This window comes from Silene latifolia, chromosome X (assembly GCF_048544455.1).
Source record: "Silene latifolia isolate original U9 population chromosome X, ASM4854445v1, whole genome shotgun sequence".
In the NCBI taxonomy this organism is placed as follows: Eukaryota; Viridiplantae; Streptophyta; class Magnoliopsida; order Caryophyllales; family Caryophyllaceae; genus Silene; species Silene latifolia.
The window spans coordinates 137,518,487-137,542,486 of NC_133537.1; the positions used below are offsets into that span (position 1 = coordinate 137,518,487).

The 24,000-nt window shown below is 40.3% G+C and overlaps 1 protein-coding gene and 1 pseudogene across 1 annotated transcript; both read right to left on the reverse strand.

Moving 5' to 3' along the window:
- Positions 1-379: 379 nt before the first annotated feature.
- On the reverse strand, positions 380-20,693 carry LOC141618442 (uncharacterized). Its single transcript, XM_074435552.1, has 7 exons — positions 20,621-20,693; positions 3,514-3,569; positions 3,354-3,406; positions 3,162-3,231; positions 2,902-3,017; positions 2,380-2,446; positions 380-2,290 (listed from the first exon to the last, which is right to left on the reverse strand). Exons 1-7 carry the CDS (start codon positions 20,691-20,693, stop codon positions 380-382), a joined length of 2,346 nt encoding a protein of 781 aa, XP_074291653.1.
- Positions 11,180-11,279, reverse strand: LOC141625515 (small nucleolar RNA R71; annotated as a pseudogene).
- Positions 20,694-24,000: the final 3,307 nt, after the last annotated feature.

The window sequence follows — 24,000 nt, forward strand, 5'->3', positions numbered from 1 at the left end:
CCGTTAATATTTGCTGTGATTGAACTATGGACAATAATCCGTCAAGAGATTTAATGCCCAGTAGGAAGTCAGCAGCAGTGGTTTACCTTTAAGTGGTAGAAGGAGATACAATTCCGGCAAGGGTTAGAGCTTCGTATGATACGACGTTCCTGACGAAGGTATCAGGAACTGTTTCTGGGCCTGGTGTTGCGACAACTGTAACTTGTTTTGCTTTTCGCGCTCTGGATAGTGCGACATATAGCTGCCCATGAGAGAAACATGGGCGAGGTAGGTACACAACTACCTGACTTAAAGTTTGGCCTTGACACTTGTTGACTGTCATTGCAAAGCCGAGCTTTATTGGAAACTGGTTCCTCTGGAATTGAAAAGGATAGCTAGTTCAAGGAGCTGGGCGGAGTTTGATTCGTGGTATCAGCACGATGTCTCCCCTGTTTTGCCCAGTCATGATGACACATTCAATTGTGTTTGGTAAAAACCTCTTGCATATCAGTCGTGTGCCATTGCATAAGCCAAATGATGGTTGGAGGTTCCGGATCAGAATAACAGGGCAATTTTCTTTAAGTATAAGTTTGTGAGGACTCATTCCCCCGGGATTTAATTTGTTGATGAACTCAGCAGGATAGTCTGCACAGGTGTCATCTAACATTGAATCGTGACTTGTGTACGTTACAGATTGCCCAGGGAACTGGTCAATTAGAGCGTCATTAATGGCATCAACATCGTCGTTTAAGGGCGTTAAAATAACTCGATCTGTAAATAGGTTGGAGTCAAATGTACCAAGTTCTAATTCTGGAAATGCAAGTGCCGCTAAATCAGCAATTGGATTTGGATTTGACCGGTCCAGAACTCTGACAAGACCATCTGGTAGTTCAATGCTCTCGAATTCTTTTGTCTGCAGCTCGCCATTGCCAAGTACAAGTAAAAACTTTGCAAATTCAGGATCATCTTTAGCACGGAGGTTTTCAGTCAGGCTAAACTTAATAAGCTTTGGCCAGAGGTGTGAGCTGAACAAACTCGCTTCTACTACTTCTCGCTGTGACTTTCGGGGTAGAATGGGAAGTGTTTGCCGGAAGTCACCTCCGAATACAACTACCTTTCCCCCAAAAAGCTGGTTTGGGTCACATAAGTCTCGAAGAAGATGGTCTAGAGACTCAATATTCTGGCGCTTTGACATTGAAGCCTCGTCCCAGATTATCAAGCTTGATGCACGTATCAATGCAGCTAGGCTGCTTTGTTTAGGGACGTCACATGCCAGAGATATGACACATTCCAAGGGTATTTTGAACTGCGAATGTGTTGTTTGCCCGCCGGGTATGTTAGCTGCAGCTATTCCTGAGGATGCGGTAGGCAAGATGATTTCTCCCATCATACGCACCTCAGCGTACAACGCTTTGTATAAGAAAGTTTTACCAGTGCCCCCTGGTCCGTCTATAAAGAATGCACCTGGTTTCGAGGTCTGTATGTGTTCCATAATTGTGGTAAATGCTTCCTTCTGAGTTGGATTTAATAGCGACTTACACAATCTGCAGTCTTCAGGTATTGCTGCATCTAGGGCATCAACTATATCTCTAGTGCGTCGTACGTCATCATCAGTGAAGGTATCTAGGTGGTCGAGCTCAAACTCTGCCATTGTCTTTCCCATAGCTTCCAAATACCTCTCGACTGCACGAGCTGTTAGCTGACTAACTTTCAGTGGGTCGTCAGGAAATTGAAATCGGAAATCATCTGACAACGATTCATAGTGTGTACTCCATAACAAAGATGGGTCCTTTGGTTGGGCGAAAATTAGCAATGTTGAGAAAAGGCGACGAAGTGCAATAGGCATCTGCATTGCGCATGCCTCTCCCATACATAATTCGGCGGCATCCTCTTCTTCAAGCAATCTGTGTCGCAAGGCTGCCTCTTGGAACGTTGCACATACGTAACCGTCCACCGTTTTCAGATACTCAAATGAGGTGGGACCTCGGATGTGTAGTAACAAAAGCCTTAGGAAAAACCTTTCACCTTCGGCTGGTGCTACAAAAACCAGTATGCCAATTGCAATAACTTTGTTTCTCCTTTTTTCCCAAGTTCTGGACCCAGTATCCCAACGGTAGTGTTCTGCGAATTCCCCGTACAACAGTTTGGGACATCCTTCAGTTGCACTTGTCCTGAAAAACTCAGTTAGGGGTGTGCAGCTTTTTTTTTCATCAGCAATGACACCAGCCAAGTTATCTGTTGGCCTTAGGCGTATTGTCTGCATGTTGTCAGGCGTACACCACATGTTTAGCTTTCTGGTTAGAGTAACCACCTGGTATTTTAAGGTCGCCAAATTAACACACCTCAGAATAGTTATTTTCAAAGTAATTAAGTACACAAAAAAGCATTACTTAATTAAACCTTATCTTTCGCCGCCTCTGCCGTTAGCCATTCACCAAATGTCCAGGTTTCAGGGTAATGTAAGCACCTAGTATTGTAAGGCCACCAAAATGCACACATCTCAGAATAAATCATTTAAGACTAACTAATAAAATAATACAGCATCATCTAAATAAACGATCAGGCGCTTAAAGTTAAATTGCTTATAACCGTACACGCTAAAAAACGCTTTCGGGTGGCCAACACATAAATAATGCATATTTCTGTTAAAAGTTTTAAAAAATTGTAAATGCAAGGAATTAAACCGAACTGTAAATTTTAAAACTACTATAAAAAGTCGTCGAACCTAAAAAACAGATGAATAGCTCACCCTTGGCAGGAGCCACTACGCAGGACATTTCCTAAATCTGGAAAAGTTCAAGAAATCTGTAAATCCAAGGAATAACATACAGAAAAGGTTAGGAAATGCTCTTAAAACATATTTTTTTTTTCTAGGAAACCAAAAAGCCGAATCCACAAACAGCACAATCTACAAATGCCTACCAGGCACCGTCATTTCTAGATAGGGGAGCCACCTGGGTGTTCAAGATAAGGTTGTACCCGACTCCTATGAATAGCTCACCCCTGGCAGAAGCAACAACGCAGGACAATTCCGACAACTGGTAAAGATAAAAAAACATGTAAATTCACAGGACAACATAAAGCACAAGTTAAGAAGTTCTCTAAAGCATTCTTTTATTTAAAAAAAAAGGAAGACACCCAAAAGAGGTGGCTTTAGACACAGAGGAAAACAAAAAAGAAACAGCCTTATCTTTTGCCGCCTCTGCCGTTAGCCATACACCAAATGTCCAGGATTCAGGGTAATGTAAGCACCTGATATTGTAAGGCCACCAAAATTTACACATTTCAGAATAAATCATTTAAGTCTAACTAATAAAACAATACAACATCATCTAAATAAACAATCAGGCGCTAAAAGTGAAATTGCTTATAACCGTAGACGCCAGAAAACACTTCCGGGTGGCCAGGACATACATAATACATAACTCTGTTAAAAAAAACAAAATACTGTAAATGCAATGACTCCAATCGAACTGTAAATTTTAAAACTGCTATAAAAAGTCGTCGAACATAAAAAAAAGATGAATAGCTCACCCCTGGCAGGAGCCACCATGCAGGACATTTCCTAAATCTGGAAAAGTTCAAGAAACCTGTAAATACAAGGAATAACATACAACAAAGGTTAGGAAATGCTCTTAAAACATATTTTTTTTTTCTAAAAAACCAAAAAACCGAATCCACAGACAACACAATCTACAGACGCCTACCAGGCACCGCTATTTCTGAATAGGGGAGCCACCTAGGTGTTCAAGACAAGGCTGTACCCGACTCCTTAGCCCTATACGGAAAACAACAAACAATTCAGTAATAATAATAACAACAGAAACAACAATCACAACAGAAACAACAACAAAAACAAGAACACCGTCAGTCACAAGGAGTTTTAAGCCTATTATTCGGTTATAAAAGTGTTTAAACAACAATATAATTAGAAACCACACCTCCAAAGACATAAGTGTACCAAGCTCGTAGATCCTACATACAAACCAATGAACAAATCGTTAATAATAATAACAACAGAAATAACAACCACAATCGCATCACCAACGCTAACAACGACGATAATTAAAAGCAAAACTATGCTAAATCCTAACCCCTAAACAAAGTACAATAAGAGATCTAACACGGACCCGACATTTACATAGTAATAATCTAACAAGAATCACACTTAAATCAATTTACGACCAACATAAGGTAAGTGATCAAGAACTATCACAACACCAACAACAATCAATATCCAATAAAGAAACAATTATAACACCTTATCCAGAATAATAACTAAACTAAACCAAACTCAATTAATGTTCAGGGAAATACCTTGAAGAGGATGCACGATTTCTGGATTTGAGCGAGATCTTGTAGGGTTTGATTTGATGAGAGAGTGGTAGGGTTTGATGAGAGAGCAGCATCACAATAACTGGTTGAGGATGTGTAAATGAGGATGTGGATGTGAGGTAAGGAGAATTAGACGGAGGAGATTAAAAAAGAAGATCCAACGGCTGAAAAGGGAACTTGTGAGAGCACTATTCATCGCTACAGTGCACAAGTATAAAATTTTTAAGGGGTTTAGGATTTTCCATCTATTACCCTTTTTACCAAAAACCTAAAAAAAAAAAAAAATTGGAACACCGCCCCTTAATTAATTAAGAAATCAATCAATTAACAAACCGACCAATCAATCGACGACGCAATTACTTGAGCAGTTGAACCAATACGGACTGAAATTTTTCAATCCCACTTTTGAATGCACTTTCTTCCCAGCCTCTTCATTAAAAAAACGTAATGGCAAAGAGATAGTATTTGGTGCAATTAGTTGGGTGTAATAATGTAATTCTGTAAATGCTTTTATGGTGGCCGATTGATGTTTTGACGATGGTAGTCGCTGTTGTTTGCCGGTTCGGAAGGTGGTGGTGGCCGATTGGTGGTGCTGGTGAGGGAAGGTTGGGTAATTAATTGGTTTTGAGAAAATGATATTGAAAAAATAACAAGGGTAAAATCATAAAAATTGTGTGTGAGAGTAAAATTCGTATGTGAAAAAGCATAACCCAAAATTTTATAATAAAACTCAAAATTTATAATTAAAACTCAAATTTTTTATCTTAATACTCAAAAACTATACCATCTGATGTACTACATCAGATGTATAATCCACTTACTGTCTTTATAAAAACTCCATTCTTATTTCTTCCATAACTTCAATAGTATAATCCTGCGCAATGCATTTTTTGGATTTTTCTACGATGTACTCCTGTATTTTTCCGGATTTTACAATATACCCTCACTTTTTCAAAATCACGTAAGGTACCCCTAAACTTAGTAAATAGTTCTATAAATACCCTAAATGCTATTAAAATTTTACAATTTTAAATATTATATTTGGGCGGTTTTAGTTGATTACTCATCTAGAATACGCAGAGCAATCAATATAACCCTTAAACATAAATGTACAATTTTTACAACAATATGTAACCATTAAAAAACTCGAATTTGGATACTTCGGATATTTTAGGAACTAATCCGGGAGTTTAGGGGTATATTAGATGTTTCCTAAAAATCGAGGGTATATTATGGTAGAATTTGGGAAAACACAGGGGTACACCATAGAAAATCTTTTTTTTTAATGTATTATTAATAACTTTTAAATTTACACCTCATCAATATTTAACTAGTTTTGTGCCCGTGCAATGCACGACGTAGTTTTGATATTCTTGGTGCGAGTTAGTCATTATTGCTCACCAAAACAATATTTATATCTTTACAAACTACTCTTAGTAGAGCTATAAGCAAAGGTCGGATCCCAAGGGACGGGTATCGATTTTGGATTTCAATTGCAAGTAGTTATGTCTTAGGGTGTCACAAATTTGGGTTGAGATGAGATGTGGTCTAAACTAATCAATAAGATGAATGTAAATTAACGAAAACAAAGTAAAGCAATTAAAGGGGTTTGTAAACAATTGATTAAAGGCACTAGGGTGTCTTGGGTTCATAATGGAATCATGGAAATAGATCATACAAACATGTTTTCAAATAGATGCAAGCAACTTATTGTTGTGATGGAATTGAGTTAGTGTATATCTTACAATTCCTAGGAAGATTTAGGTCCCGGAGCCAAGTCGATCAACACTTTACAACACCTACAAGTGGACTTAGTCTCTTCCTATTCAACTCTATGCATGGTCTAACAAGGCTTGATTTGGTTTATATCTTACAAGCCTCATTGAAAAGATAAGAGATGGGTAAAAAATGCAAGGTTTCATAGTCTAGCATTTCATCAAACATAACACGTGCATAGGTTGAAATCACAACAAGAAGCAAGTGATTATAAAAGCATATTAGATTAAGCATAGATCAATTCCCATGATTGTTTCCCCTAATTCCCCATTAACCCTAGCTAAGAGACTACTCACTCATGATCAAGTTTAACATGCTAATAAGGATGTCAATCACATTAACAAAGCAAAACATGATGAATAAGTGAAGTAATTAACAATAATTAAGGAAAGGTAAAGGGATTATACCAACTTGAGATGATCCAAATATAAAGCAAAGAATAATATAAGAAAACTTGATGATTGATGGAGAGTTGTCAATCCTCCAATAAACCCTAAATAATCTTCTAATTACCCAACTAAAACTAAGAATAATTGAGAGATTTAAGAAAAGATTAAGATGTGATTAATATTAAGATGTGTATTATAACTTTGATTAAGACTAAATTAAGAGATTTAGAAGGAGATTAGTACTTGATTCTAAGATTGATTATGATAAGATGCTAATCTAGGTAGTACAATAGGGTATTTATACTAAAATTAAGTACAAGGATTAGGGTTACTAAGGGCTTAAATGACGATTAAGACCCTACGAGAAGCTTGATAATTTGCAACTCCCGAGGGACATGCGCGGCTTGAGTAGCAACTCCCAAGGAAATCCGCGCGTCCTAGCCTGAAGCACGCTTGGTCCTGTAAGATGATCCACTCGGGCTGGCATCGGGACGCCCGGATCCTAGGCTGAGATGCTCGTCCTGAGCTCGGGACGCTCGGATCCTGGGACAGGGTTCTTCTCTTATTGTTTGGTACCTAAGAATCCGTGGGGACTGTCTTAGGGATGCATGGATCTTTTATCATTGCCCAATTCAGTTGATTTATTTGCTTAGGCTTCTAGTGTTGGTCTCCTCTTCGATGCTTGGTCTTTAAAAGCGATCCATTTAGCTCCATTTTGCTCCATAAATGCAAGGCTATCAATCCTCTCCTACCAAGGACACAAAACCTCAAAGAATATGCAGAATGGGGAACTAAAGATAATAAATGACCCTAATATATGCTAGAAAGCATGGGAACAAGGTTAATTCGGGGACAAAATGTGCTTAAATATGAGTCACATCAAACATCCCAAACCGAACCTTTGCTCGTCCCGAGTAAAGAGGTGTCTAAAACTATGACCTTTATTTAAACTATCCTACTAATATAGCCGATATGAGACAATTAGCGGGTCTCACTCCGCCTCTTCAACTCACAACAAGACATTCATGAGGTAAGATGCCTCCTTGCAAGGCAAGGTGGGGCTTGCCAAAATGGCGATACATCCAAGCATTAAGCACACAAAACAAGTAATGGATGCATCTACAAAAAGGAATAGCCACTTTCCTCATCTAAGTGGCGGAAATTATCTAAAAGCAAAGCAATCTAAGGGTACACACTACATTATAGATATAGTTTCTTCAAGTTACTAAGCCTAGGAGGATACCAACAAATCACCTCCAAGTTGTGTCAAGCTAGGGTACCTTTGTCCTCAATTGCTAAATGCTTTTGTCAAGAGTAGACTCCCTATGATGTTAGAAACACTGTAGGATCGCGGAATTCCCCTTATTGCCTAGACAAGAAGAAGGGTCGTCCCCTCTCCACCATGCACAAAAGTGGGATCAATGGAAAAAGGGATCAATATGATTTTGAGTTTCATAATGGGAGTTTGCTTTTGATTTTGGTATTCCCCCCAATTTCTTGTGGCATTTGACATTTTTGAGAACATTTTCTTGCCATTTCTTTGATGTTTGGCATTTTGATACTTGGCAATTTTTTATTTTTGCAATTTTTGAACATTTTCAAAGTCACCCTAATTTGTAACGAGGGTGCTTTTATTTGAGTATAGGAGTTCTCATTTTTGTACTCCTCTTTTCTTTGATGTAATTTGTGCAAACTTCTTGATTTTTATTTTGATGCTTGAACTCAAATTGAGAATTTTTGTGCCCATTCCCTTTTTGTGTGAAAGATATGATAGAAGTGGAAGACGGTTGCATGGTTTCAAGGGTCACCTTGGAATAAACGGTAGCCAAGGAGTTATCACATCACAAGGTACTCTTGACTAGGCCTTAGTCCATGGGTCAAAGGATACTAGCATGACACATCCTAGGGTGTTTTGGAGGTATTCTAATGAGAAAAGTCTCAAGAAGAAAAAATATCTACAAGGGCCTTATATACACTTATCAAGCTTCCCAAATAGATGTTTTCACAAAAAATTTCCTAGAATGCAACTATATGCAATGATGCAACTAACATATATACAACCTAATGCAAATGCTTCTATCAACTAGTATGCCATATAAACTAAATGCAACTCCTAACAACACATTGGTTTGTCCGCATCAACCAAAATAAAGCCACATTGTCATTAACATATAAAAGGAGGAAGGAGATTTGGAAAGATCATACCATGCGGTCTTCTATTTCTTTCATGCCTCGAATGTCGCGTAGTCGGTCCAATGTGATAAGAGTGACAAACAAAGACAAATATATACAATATGTACAATTCTACACTACAAAGGAATGAACATGTTTTTGGATTTTTGAAAATTTTTCAATTTTTATCATTTTTTTTGATCTTGAAAGGTTAGAATTCCCCGTCCCCACACTAGTATGGGCATTGTCCTCAATGGCCAATACGATAGGAAATTATGCAATGCAATCTATATGAAAATGCATGATTTCTAAACTAGATGAAAGCTATATGTGAGATATGTACAAGTGATAAATATATACAAGTGATGCAAACTAATCTATACTACATGATGCATGATACGTGTCTAATATATAGTCTTTTTAGCCTATTTCAGCACGTATTTCTATGCAATTTTATACTGTTTTTATGGTATTTTGCCCCGAATTGGCTACTTTGGTTCGGTTTGTCCATTTTGTAGAAATGAACGCGAAAGTAGTGGAATCGTACTCTTTTTCGTCCTTCTTGCATGCATTTAGAGGAGACGAGATCTGTCCAGAGTGAGATACTGCATTGGGAAGCGTCATGGCACGGATTACGAGGCATTTAGGCGCGGACTTGAGCTGAAAAGAAGATGAAGTACTCGATCGAGTAGTTTTACCACTCGATCGAGTGGTTTTTACGTCCCAGATTGGTCGATCGAGTGGTTTTCCACTCGATCCTTAGCTTGCAGAAAGGCCAGTTACTCGATCGAGTAACTTTCTACTCGATCGAGTAGATTTGCCTGAGGTTTTGCTCGATCGAGTGGTTTTATTCCACTCGATCGAGTGGTTTCGCTATTTATGGGCTTTAAACAGCCCGTGTTATGTTTAATTCCGCAAAAACTCATTTACTTTGCTATTTAAGCACGCTTTACTAGGTCATTAGGATCTATCTTTTCATATTATCAGAACTTTACTACGTTGCTTAACATTATTCACTGTAACTTCATTTTGGGATTGCTTTCGCTCGGATATTGTGTTCTTTACGCCGGATTCGCATCGATTGTAATTCTTTCTCTTCCTTTAATAATAATTAATCCTTTGTTGCTTTAATTTCTTATTTACTCCATTTAATTCTTCTGCTCTAATTTCTCTTTTATGCAATTTATTGTTTATTTCATAATGTTTACTGCTGGAAACTTATCTGCTGTTAGTTTAATTAGTGATATGAGTAGCTAAACCCCTTTCATGTTGGGATTAGGGGATCTGCGGTAGGAAAGGGACGATGTAGTAAATGAATTAGACGAATTGATTACAAGGCTCTGTCACCATAGCAATTTAATTGTATTTATTCGACTTAGTTGAGTGCACACTTCTAAGTTAACCTTTAATTTGGCTAAAATTAATCCTAGATCGAAAGATTGGACTAAATAGGCCTGCTATGAACAGTAGACTACCCTGACGAGAATGAAAGTTAAGTTAGCGGTATTTTAGGATAGAAAGTGGATCGAGAGGACCTTTCAACATCCGTGTTACATTAATTCGTCTGAGTCATTTACATCTGAGTCACTGGACTACCGTAGTGAACCGAAGTCCTGGCATGTCCCTCTTTATCTGATAGTTTAAACTCATTTCCTGCCTTTACTGCTCTTGCCCTTTATTTCTCTTTTCTTTAAAACTCGTAGTTTAGATAACAAATCAAACAAACCCCCCCATTTGTGACCAAATAGACGGACTTCTACAAATATCTTGCCTCCCTGTGGAGATCGACCTGACTTCCCTAGCTATATAGTATGTTGAGTTAGTTTATTTTTGACAGGTATACGACAGACGTGTCAAATTTTGGCGCCGTTGCCGGGGAGGCAATTGCCCTATTTGTTTTCCGTTCCGTTTATTTTTCCGTCTCAGGGAATTTTTATTCCTTGAGGCAGTTCTTATTCATTTCCTTTTAGTGTAGTTTATGCCCAGGTCAGACAGGTGTGAATTAGTTTCAGCTGATTCAGAACCGGAGAGATTATTTAGGCATAGACTCCGTCTGATAAGGAAATCACGAAAGGAAGACTTGAGTACTTTCGAGCCAGAGCTTGATCATTTTCTTTTCACGGAAGACAGTCCGATTTCTACAGTAAAGATGCCTAAACTTTCTAGTCATTCAGTGCCTAAAGCATCCTCTATTCCGAAGGGTTTCAATCTTCAGACTGAGGATGGGAACACATTTGATATCCGCCCTTCTTATATTAATCTGGTGGAGCGAAATATCTATAGAGGTGTGGCAGGTGAAGATCCTAGGAAGCATATGGAGACCTTTACCGATTACTGTTCTACTATCCCCGCCACTAAGGGGGTAACTCAAGACAAGATTAAGGAAGTTCTATTTCCTTTCTCTTTAGTGATTCGGGGAGTGGCCGATCGACTTGGACCGCCTTGCAGTGTGCGGGGTTCTGATTGGGAGTCTCTTGCTCTTGCATTCTACAAGAGATATTTCCCTCCACAACGCACCAATTTCTTTGAGGCCAAGATTACTAGTTTCAGACAGGCTCCCGATCAAAGTTTCTATGAAGCATGGTCGCGATTCAAGAAGTTGGTGAGGTCTATTCCTCACCATGGTTTTGACCCATGGTTCCTAGCCAATCAGTTCTACAATGGGTTGTATGATGACCATAGAGCCATACTTGATGCCGCATCTAGTGGGAGATTCCAGGAGAACACCGATGATGATAAGGGGTGGTCTCTTATTGAAGAAATGGCTAATAACAGTGCTGAATATGGTAACCCGAGGGATGAGATTAGGACAGTTCATGCAGTCGATAAGCAGGTTTTAGCTCAGCTGGAGACCATGAATGCTAGGTTCGACAAGTTGGAATTACAAGCTGCTGGGGAGCCTCAGACGGTCCATATTCTTACTAGGGGAGAGACCGTTTCTTGTGAGAGATGTGGAGGTAATGATGGCCACTCTGCTGTTGGCTGTCTTGTAGAGAAGGAACAAGTCCTTGCCTTTCGGCATATATAGGCAAGGAGGGGTTCCTATTACAATAATCAGGGCGATCCATCCCAACGAGGTGGACTAGTCGAATGTGCTCAATCCTACTCCTCCTCCGCACCAGCAGCAGCCGTATGTCCCTCCACACAAGAATCAACAAGGCTATCAGAAGCCCCCTTCTTTTACTCCTCCTAACCATGGTGCATCATCTTCCGGTGGGGTGAGTGAAATTGGTGAGCTTAAGTCTATGTTGCAAGCCTTCACGAAGCAGTGGCAATTGAGTGATCAACAGAAAGATGCGTCCATAAAGGCACTTGAAACTCAAGTTGCCCAATTAGCCACTAATCAGTCCACAAGAAAGCAGGGTCAATTACCGACTCAAAATGAGAAAAATCCACATGAGACGGTAAATTTCATCAATCTGAGAAGCGGTCGTTCATATGAGGGACCGGAAATGCAGAAATCAGACCTAAGGAGAGCAGAATCGATGGTGAACGATTTCAGCGAAGAAAATGAGCTCACGGCAAAGCAAGTGCTCGATCGGACTGGTTTGGTGGTCGATCGAGCAAATCTAGGGAAAACCAGTCGATCAGTGAAAATATCAGTCGATCGAGTGATCAAGGAATTGGCAATGGTCGATCGAGTAGTTTTTCTACTCGATCGAGTGATGAGCAAAGTGGACTTGATCGATCGAGTGGAAATTTTACTCGATCGACTGACATTGATGAGGAAACTGCTCGATCGAATGGATATATTGGTCGATCGAGTAGTTTTGATGACGGGAAGCTTATTCGAGAGCCTGCTAGTGCTCGTTTAAGCGATAAATCACCGGAAAGACCTCGTTCGAGAGGTAAGAAGCGTCAAAGGATCTGAGAACTTGCTCAGGAAGACACATTGGAAGAGAGAAACAAGGGACTTGAGATACCTATTACAGTTCCCTTCCCGAGACGACTGCAGAATACAAAGGCCAATCAACAATTCGGCAAATTTGTCGAACTTCTGAAAAGCTTGGAAGTCACTGTGCCATTCACCGAGTTGCTAACAAAGGTACCCTATTATCTTAAGTTTATGAAAGAAATTTTGAGTCGTAAGAGGACCATTAGTGATAGTGAGACCGTAGCTTTGACTGAGGTGGGGTCAGCCCTATTTCAAAATAAGTTACCTCCTAAGCAGTCGGACCCGAGTAGTTTTTCAATTCCGTGTCATATCGGTAACTATTTGATTGATAATGTGCTATGCGATTTAGGCGCTAGCGTGAGTGTCTTACCGCTGTCTCTGGCTAAGAGACTTGGTTTGACAAAGCTGAGTTGCACTAACATGATAGTCCAGATGGCCGACCGTAGTATATCACGGCCACTAGGTATAGTAGAAGACGTACCTGTGAGGATCGGGAGGTTCTTTATTCCCGTAGATTTCATTATCTTAGACATCCCCGAAGATGCACACACCTCTATTATTTTAGGGAGATCATTTTTGTCTACTGCCCGTGCAGTTATAGACGTCGGGGGGAAGACTTTGACCTTTCAGGTAGGGGACGAGGAGCTGATTTTTCATCAGTCTAAGTCCCGGAGGGCTCCCATGCAAGCTCAGCCTTGCAATGCTCTCTCTTCTATTGATCCTATTATTGACGCTCCAATTGAAAATTTGGAGTATTGTGCTGCAATTGTTACCCCTCCGCCTCAGACTGAGAGCAAAAAGGAGGAAAGTTCGTCTGTTTTCCTTGCTGCAGATACAGATGAAAGCAATGAAGAAGCTGTCAAAGGGTGTTGTGCAACTGCTATCAATCAAATTGAAAGTAAGGATGCTAAAGATGGTGATAGAGGAGCAAGGACGAGGAAAGTTCGCGCTTATGTGGATGTGAACTACTCCCCTCCTACCGTTTCAAATGATAATTCATGCTCATGGAAGTTGAAGAGGACAGTCAATGTTGCTGAAGTGACGTCCTCCAGTCAGGAGCCCTTCGAGGAGCTATTGAATTGCTTTGGGAATTAAACGGGGAAATGCCCCGTGTAACACTTTGTAATAGATAATTTTTGAATTTCCGTTGAATTTCTTTTATTGCGTTTAATTAGGACACTTAGTTTTTAGACTGCTTTTAGCGTAGATTTAAGACTATAGACTGTTATTATGCGTATTTGGTATTTTGGGATACCTTTGCACGTGTTTTTATGCAGGTTTGGGGAAGTTTTACGCATTCCAAGGAAGAAAAGACGAAATTCAAGAGCTTACGCGAGAAAAGAGCTCGATCGAGTACTCTTTGTACTCGATCGAGTGAAAATTTGGTCGATCGAGCACTTTTTCTGGTCGATCGAGTAAAGCAAAAAAGGGGATTACTCGATCGAGTAGATTTCTACTCGATCGAGCAGCTGAAGCATCCAAGTGTTCGATCGAGTGGTTTAAAACCACTCGATCGAGTAAAATGAACAGGACGCAGGGAGTTTTCTACTTTAAACTCTTTCTTTTTGTTTTCTTATTCATTCATCCCCTATTTTCGTCATCTCAACCCCTTATTGCGATCAAACTCACCCCAAATCCCCATATTTTCTTGCCTAATCTCCAATCCGCCACCTACAATCTCTTGTTTGCTAATTAATCTCTCATAGCCCCTTATTTTCCCCTTGATTGGTGTCCATTTACACGGTTTTCAAAGAGGGTTAGGGTTTGCGGTTTTGAGCTCGAAAAATCGCTACTTTTGCTTGTTTATTGAAGATTAATTGCATCTAGTAGGTCTATTATCATCAAGTAAGTGATTCTTTCATCCTCTTTGCATTTCAATTTCGATTATTTGGAATTTTATGAGGTAAAAATTGAATTTAGGGTTTGAATATCCATTGTTGGTCGATTATTCGACTTTAATTGTCTTTGCTGCCCTTTCTTTGTCTTACTTGATGATTAATCCCCATTCCTCGCTGTTGTTGCATGTTTAATTCGAAATTTTACACGATTTTCGCGATTTGGTTGGGATAGTCGAAATTTTATTGTCATTAGGGTTCTTGTTGATGTAATCTGCACTGGTAACTTTTTCATTTGCTTAATTGCTGTTGACATTACTGTTATGGCCGCCTTATCGCCATTTACATGTTATTAGGGGCTCTTACGATCGAATATCTCGGACGACGATTTGGTCTATCTTTCTTGTCTATTGCTTAGTTAACTTCTTCGTGCTTCCTTGCTGTTGTTGTTGACTGCCATCATACCCCTATCATCTTTTGCATGTTTTTAATTCGAATTTTCTGAGGAATATTGGGACTTATGAGCTGTAAAGTCGAATTTTTCGACTGGTAGGGGGGTTCACATGCTGTCACATGCTGGTTTTACGTGCGGTTTAGCCACGGTTAGCAGCTGTTTTCTTATCATACCCCTTGCCTTGTCACATGATGGAGTCTAGTACCTCGCTACCTTCTACCAGCTCCACCTCTAGTCCGTCTCTGCCTGAGACAGTGGCCCCTCGCGCCCTTGTCTCCACACCTGCCCGGCTTGATGTTTCTAGTTTCATTTGCGGGGACGGTTTTGCTCGGCTAGCTCATTTGCTAGCTCGATTCAGCTGCCACTTCTTCTACGGTCACCACCATTGCTAGCGGGCTTTGTTAGTCCCTCTTGGTGGTGACCACAACAGCCACTACCTACCTGCACCGACTTCTACTTTTACGCTTGTGGCAAGCGGACTCCGCGACGATCGTAATCTGCCTTCAAAGCAGCCCTGGTTCCTCACACCGTTGCTTCACGAGCTTCCGCTTTGAGTTCCAGAGGCCGGGGTCGTAGACAGTCCCGAGCTGCACCAGCTCCAGTACCCTCTACTTCCGCTCCTAGCACTTCTACAAGATGGCTGCTTGCTTCTACTGGGCACGATCACGGTCGAGGGGACACTTCCTCGACCCTCACCCAGACTACCCACAGGTACTTTTCGTTAACGCTTTACATCGCAAGAAATTTTTTCATCTAGTACGCTGTGTGCACGTACCTTCCCGTTTTCTAGAGAAAACGGCACTTGTGAGACTCGGCATTTACGAGTCGGTTTGTGACCTACTGCGGGCCACGGGGATGGTCGGGCTCATCACTATGAGCGGCCGCACTTTTCTGGAGCTGAGCCTCGAGTTTCTCAGCTCCTTTACTTTCTCCTCAGGGGCACATGAGGCTGACCCCGACAGTTCCTCAGTGTCCTTCCGGTTGTTTAACCGGACCTTTCCGATGACACTAGGGGAGTTTGGTAGGTTACTTGACCTTTCCTCTACGGGCTTGACTGCTGCCCCTAGGACGGTCTACCGTCAGCTCTGGAGAGCCCTGGACCACACCACTTTTCAGGAGCGAAAGCTCCAACAGGTCCACCTCCCCGTTGTCCGTTGTTTCCTTAGACTGATGGGGAGCACTATTTTCGGCCGAAAGGAGCCGAACAACATCACAAACACCGAGCTCTCCATCCTGGGCGGTTACTTGAACATCGACTGTGAGGGTCCCTTTACCCTCAACATAGCTTACTTGACCGCCCAATACCTTGTGAGCCAGGGGAAGAAGGAGACGGGAACCATTGCTTGCGGTGGCATAGCCACCATTCTTGCCCGTCGCCTTTTCCCCGTTTGGCCTCGTGACCTGCAGTACCTCGAGGGAGAGAGGCTACTGAGTCTGGATGCCATGCTTTCTCAGCATTGGCTTACCCTAGACTACCAGACATGGAAGATAGACGGCTTCCCTGTCTGTAGACTTACCTTGTGAGACTCTCCCCCGTCTAGAGCCCCTTCCTACTGTTGCTAGGGGCGCCCGCCTGCCACCACTGCCTGACCTTCACCTTCCACGTCGACCACCTCCTGCTGCACCCGCCGCCAAGAAGCGGCGTCTTGAGACTGGAGAGGGGTCCACACCTTCAGGGAGTACCCAGCCTTCCACGGCTACTCCCGATCCGACCCCTACTCCCACCACTACTACCACTCCTACTCCCACTGACCAGACACAGACTGAGCCGGTCCTACCGGCTACTTTCGTACCACCCCCTCCTTTTGTGGCGCCCTCGGTCCTGGACCAATGGGGCGCAGTTTACGGTTTGTTGCTTGAGGTTGCAGCGTGTCAGGCTCGTATGAAGAGGGACTTGGCTCTTGCCTTGCACCCTCTGTACGAGTACCACTTGCGGCGACACAGACCGATCCCAGAGGGTTGGCCACACCCTTCCTTCTTCCGGTTCCCGCCTGAGGGGTACCCGGAGTCTGCTGACGAGGAGGAGGAGGAGGACCCAGAGGTGGCAGTGGAGAGAGCTCGAGCTGAGGAGCAGAGGAGGAGAGAGGAGGAGATAGACCCGGAGTACACGGTGGTGGACGACGACGGTGATGACGACGACGAGTAGCTACTGGTCTACTCACTTCCCCAGTTTTCTGGCTGGTTTGGGGAAGTTCGTATTTTGTATGTATTCTCTACTCTTTTATTTCGTCTCCTTTATATTTACTGTTTTTATTTATTGGTTGTATACTCCCGTTCCCCTGTATATATCTGCTGGTGTATGCTGGAGGACAACGAGGGCGTTGTCCGTTTTGGTTTGGGGAGGGTATTGCATCCTCTTGAGTCTGCATTTGCATTTGTTTTGCATTCACGTTTATTTTTTAGCTTGCATTGTTGTTTGTTTTCATTAAAAATCAAAAAAATCAAAAAAAAAATTAGAAATTTCAAAAAAAAATTCAAAAAAATATTCACGTTTATTTTTGCATATAGGTTGAGTCGGAACGGTAGATTTCCGTGATGATAATGCACTGTAACTTGTCATTTTACTTGAGCCTTGCACTTCTTTTGATAGTTATTAGCTTTGTCATACGCATAGTCTACGAGTTTCTGTTCAAATATAGCCGATTGTTTAGACTTGACTGACGATAAATTGGCAAACTACTTGAAAATTCTGAGTTTTAGAGCCATAACTGGTGACATTCATGACCAGTTCATTAGGAATTGAGAGTAGTACTCCTTGCATAGCATGTTCATCATTTTTGCACATTTATGACATTCAATTTCTCGTCAAATGCACATATTCGGGTTTGTGGTTGGTGTCACATGCAGGGAGGTGCTTGCAAATTTCCCTTTCCTTATATTTTTCACCCATTTAGCTCCACATTAGCCAAAACTTGCCCTTTTGACCCATCAGCTACATCCCAAATTGAGCCTGCCTAGTCAAGCTAGTTAGTATGTTCTTTTGTGATATGATTTTCTGTAGCATTTTGGCCCGTATTTCTTGTTTGGAGTTGGTGTAAGAATTGAGGAAGGAGGAATAAGAAAAAAAAGAATTGAAAAGAAAGAAAAAGAAAAAAAAGGAAGACGTGAAGAAAAGAAAAAAAAAATGAATGAAAAAAAATGAGAAAAAGCTGAATTACGTGAAACAGAAGGAAGAAAAAAGGAAAAGTTTGAAAAAAGTTGATTTGTTTCAGCTAGTTCATTCAGACGGTATTAAAGAAGGGAAGTTTGTGACCGTCTGACTCCTCCGCTTTATCCCATTATTTTTGAGGAGATTGTGTTTTGAGTCTAGTGAGTTTTGTGCCAAATGAAGGACACTTGTACTTAGTTTTTCAGTCAGTTGAGATTCTGATGGTTTCTTTATGGTCCTGTTAAGAACTAGCTTGACGCTTTTACCTCCACATTTCCATAACATGTTTTGCCTTTTCTCACCTGAACCTCACTATTCCCATATTATTTGTAAGCCCTCGGCTGTGACGGACATTATCGGTTGGAGTGTGTGCATTAGTACTTGAATTGTCTTTCATTTTTGTTGCATGCATGCTATGTAGGTTGCAGTTAGGTGAGTGACTGTCTTTTCGTACCTCTTTTACATATATCATTCACCTTTGCTTCATGAGAGAAGAGTGACCACGAGAGAGTCCGATTTTGTTGGTCTTGCAAGGTCGATAGGTTGTCTATATTTCTGAACAGCTTATAATTCGTTTGCGTATTGACTGCTTAGCTATAACTGTTAGTTTTTGTTGCATTAAATTGGTTCAAGTAGACAAGTTAAGCTAGCTCTGAGTTATCATTTCCGTTCCATTAGTTTAGTTTTGAGTTTACTCGAGGGCGAGTAAAGGTTCGGTTTGGGGAGATTTGATACGTGCCTAATATATAGTCTTTTTAGCCTATTTCAGCACGTATTTCTATGCATTTTTATACTGTTTTTATGGTATTTTGCCCCGAATTGGCTACTTTGGTTCGGTTTGTCCATTTTGTAGAAATGAACGCGAAAGTAGTGGAATCGTACTCTTTTTCGTCCTTTTTGCATGCATTTAGAGGAGACGAGATCTGTCCAGAGTGAGATACTGCATTGGTAAGCGTCATGGCACGGATTACGAGGCATTTAGGCGCGGACTTGAGCTGAAAAGAAGACGAAGTACTCGATCGAGTAGTTTTACCACTCGATCGAGTGGTTTTTACGTCCCAGATTGGTCGATCGAGTGGTTTTCCACTCGATCCTTAGCTTGCAGAAAGGCCAGTTACTCGATCGAGTAACTTTCTACTCGATCGAGTAGATTTGCCTGAGGTTTTGCTCGATCGAGTGGTTTTATTCCACTCGATCGAGTGGTTTCGCTATTTATGGGCTTTAAACAACCCGTGTTATGTTTAATTCCGCAAAAACTCATTTACTTTGCTATTTAAGCACCCTTTACTAGGTCATTAGGATCTATCTTTTCATATTATCAGAACTTTACTACGTTGCTTAACATTATTCACTGTAACTTCATTTTGGGATTGCTTTCGCTCGGATATTGTGTTCTTTACGCCGGATTCACATCGATTGTAATTCTTTCTCTTCCTTTAATAATAATTAATCCTTTGTTGCTTTAATTTCTTATTTACTCCATTTAATTCTTCTGCCCTAATTTCTCTTTTATGCAATTTATTGTTTATTTCATAATGTTTACTGCTAGAAACTTATCTGCTGTTAGTTTAATTAGTGATATGAGTAGCTAAACTCCTTTCATGTTGGGATTAGGGGATCTGCGGTAGGAAAGTGACGATGTAGTAAATGAATTAGACGAATTGATTACAAGGCTCTGTCACCATAGCAATTTAATTGTATTTATTCGACTTAGTTGAGTGCACACTTCTAAGTTAACCTTTAATCTGGCTAAAATTAATCCTAGATCGAAAGATTGGACTAAATAGGCCTGCTATGAACAGTAGACTACCCTGACGAGAATGAAAGTTAAGTTAGCGGTATTTTAGGATAGAAAGTGGATCGAGAGGACCTTTCAACATCCGTCTTACATTAATTCGTCTGAGTCATTTACATCTGAGTCACTAGACTACCGTAGTGAACCGAAGTCCTGGCATGTCCCTCTTTATCTGATAGTTTAAACTCATTTCCTGCCTTTACTGCTCTTGCCCTTTATTTCTCTTTTCTTTAAAACTCGTAGTTTAGATAACAAATCAAACAAACCCCCCCCCCCCCCCCCCATTTGTGACCAAATAGACGGACTTCTACAAATATCTTGCCTCCATGTGGAGATCGACCTGACTTCCCTAGCTATATAGTTAGTTGAGTTAGTTTATTTTTGACAGGTATACGACAGACGTGTCAATGCATGCTTTCGATTAATTGAAGAGCCAATTTGAATTGACTCGCACTCCTTGTGAGTGAACTTCACCAAACCGAACAAGACACTATTTCTAGTGTTAAAAGAGGGGAAGTTCATGCACAAGGCAAGTATGCAATGCATGAATTCTAATTTGTCATTTTGGATTTTGCAAATGGGAACAAAATATGAAACACCTCAATGGGACCGAGGTGGGAGTCCTTTGAATGGTGCTAGGACTCAAAATTATCAAGAGCCAAAAATGACTCTACCAATGATTAAGATAAAGATTAAAAACATGATATAAAGACAAAGCTAAATGAGGGGTAGAAGACTCACAATGGAGTAGGTTGAAGCTAAGCAATCAACCCCGCACTTGTGGTATCCTCCATTAAGTCTTGTCAACCTTCAATTGTCCCTCATTGCCACATCATCATCACCAGCCTCATCACCGCCATCATCATCATCGAAACTATCATCATCATCATCAATTTCATCATTATCAACCTCCATTGGACCGGAGGATTCACCAACTTCTTCGTCATCGGAACTCGAACTTTGCTCTTCTTCTTGGCATGAACCAATACCTTACTCGTCTTCAACAACAACAACCTCATTTCCATTAGCCACCCGACTATCCTTTTTGGCATCTTGAGAAGTACTACGAAAGAACACTTCCTTATCCGCCCAACTAGGCAAAGGACATGAAGAATCAAGAAGTCCTTGCTTAGCAAGATGTAGTAATGGCGGATATTGGGCTCGATAAGCATTCACCCGGTCATCATAAGCTTCTCTATGCATTTGTTGCATCAATTGGGTCAAGTAATCATTGTCTACCACAACATTAGAGCCACTTGGTTTAAACTCTTAGTAGGCAAAAGGATAGGGTGGAGTCACAATGGTAGAGGAGGAGGGCTTTGCAATCGGATCCCTTTGTTGCTTGATTATCGATTCGGCTTCTTTGTAGACGGGAATGAGGTAGTTTGGTCTATGGGCGGAGATACGGCAAATCTTGGTGGGCAAGACAATGGACTTGGCTTCCTTGATGAGCCATTCAAATTTATGGTCAAGATTGTCATTTTTGTGAAGGAAATGTAGATTCATATACATACTAACATACTCATATATGTCTTAATTAATTTGTCATAAAATTAAAACGGATTTTATGCATGCAAACAATAATATAAATAGAGGAGAAATCATGTCCTTACATAGTGGATTTCGGCTATTAGGGCACAAGAGAGATCACCTTTCTCTCTTGTTCTTGAGCTTTTCCTTTATGGATGAACAAGATCTAAGTACAAGATCTCTCCCCAAGCTTTATACCCAAGGCTTCTCTTAATTTAATTAATATTACAAATACTAGTATAATATTAATCAAGGTAGAAAATTGAACCAAAAACTTTTATAAAACACTTATATGTTTCGGTTTTTAAGAGAGAAGAAGAGAGGATTTTTCTTCTCACTAGAACTTGTATTTTGGATGAGTGAATTGGAATGAATAATAATACACTACATTTAGTATATTATTAGGTAAAATTATAGAGAAAACAATGATCATTTTTCTTCCCCAAAACCGTGTAAGAGGAGCCTTTAGGGTGAGCCAATGCATGCAAGTGTTGTTCTTTACAATACATAATAGGCTTGCATGGCTAGGAAATAAGGTAATCATTGTGTTTACCATTATCTTAATCAAACACAATATTAGCCTATTTCTTCCCCTAATTTCGGCACAATGGATAATATAGAGTCCATATTATTTTTGTCAATTTGTCAATATGTCACATGTCAGATGTGACATAAATTTGTTATGTAATTTTTAACATATTAAAAATCAACGTATTAATAAAATACGTCACATACAAATATCGACTTAGTAATATCATAATTACTTGTACCAAAAATTTTACCAATTTATAAATCACAACTGATTGTATTTATAACAATTCATTCAATTTAATTGTTACTTTAAACAATTATTTCATCCGAGTAATGATACAATTCAATTACTCAGACCGTATCTCATTTAATCACATTTCAATTTGATACGTAAATTATACTTCCAAAATCGTCCGTCAATTTTCAAGTAATTTAATTAACTCGTAACGTTATACGATTAATTAAATAATCAATTAAGAGTATTGCCCTTTAGGTATGACCTAGGGGGTCAACTGATCACCACCGTCTCACGACAGTAATGTCAAACTCTAGTCAGCCAATCATTACCGATATATGTTGACCAGTTGACAGTAACAAAATTACTTCCCAATTGTATTCTATATAATGAGACTTAAACATGTGATCATCATGATCAACAGTCGTGATCGCATTATTGTCGGAGGACACATATTCCAACATTTTGACCCAATGGAACTTGTTGATCAAAGTACTCATGTCAAGAAGGTTGCTTCCCTTAACCGGTTTGTAGGTGTTATCCTTGTTGAACTCCGGGTTAAAGTGTTTAGCTAACCTTGTTACCAAGCCCCTGTTTACAATAAAGGCCGCTCCCTCTTTCCCATTATCAATCTCTAACCACCGCTCAATCAATAATTGAAGAATGTTTTATTTTCGGGTGGACTTTCCATTAATATTCAAGAAGGACTCGAGGTAGACAAAGTCGAGTTCGGTGAAGTGGTTGGTGTCTCTCCTAGCAATTAAAGTATTGGCCACAAACTTGTGCCAAGTTCTTATGCCCGGATGGTGAACATATAAAGCATGGCTCTACCGGAAGGAATCAAATTTATGACCGGTTATAGCCTTCCATAGGGGTGCGACATCATACTTCAAAGGCTTCTTTTCAAAGTGATCATATTTCGCAAACCAAACACTTTACCAAACTCACCCTTAAGCATTCTCCTACTCTTGTTCTCAAGTCGGAACTCAACATAACTTCGAGTCTCTACCTTGTACACCCTCAAGGAGCTTATGAACTCCATGGTCAATGAGGGGTAAGTTAATTCATTCATATCAAAGAGGGTTTTCAACCCCATGGACTCGAAAAATGCTCTAGTTTCCTCAAGTACACCCAATTTTTGTAAAGTAACTTGGCAAATAGACTTGGTAGCTAAAACAGTCTTTTTGGCAAGGGATAGAAATGCAATCCTATGTTTGTCGGATAAGAAAGTTACCTCCGAAAAGTTTGGCAATTGTTATAAAACCGGAGTATAAGGGGTAGCTTCTTCAATGGGATTGACGGTTTCTTGGACTTCCTCCCTAGGTTGAGCTACAACCAAAACTTTTGATGCTAGAAGATCTTGTTGCCTCTTTGACAAATTTGGAGTTTTGGGTGCCTTAGTTCCGCCTTTAGTCCTTGACATTGTATGCTCCTTATCAATTTGGTATCAACAAACCAAGATGTTCCTTTAATGCTTCTTACTTCTTCAAACTTCAATCAATTCCTCAATCAATTGGGGATTTTCAAAATTTTGCCCAAAACCCTAAAAAATTGATTCAATTTGTGAGGAAATTGATGGTTAAATGGTCTTTTGTTGATGAAGGAGTGATTTAATTTTGTTTTGAGCAAGTTTTGTTTTGATTGTGGTGAATTTTGTTAAGAAATTGATGTTTTTGGATGAGGGGATTGAAGGTTGAAGTGAGGGAAAATGTATGTGTTTGTGTTTTGAAAGATGAAAATGAATTGGGAAGAAGGAAGAGTCCCGTGTTTTGTTTATTTATCAGGTCTGGGACGCTCAAATCGGGGTCAGGATGCGCGGATTTTCTTGCAGGAAATTCTGAAAGAGCAAAGTAGGTCTGGGACTCGCGGCTTGATCTCAGCTCGAGCGGATTTTTGCTGAGACGCTCGTCTTGCTCTCTGGGACGT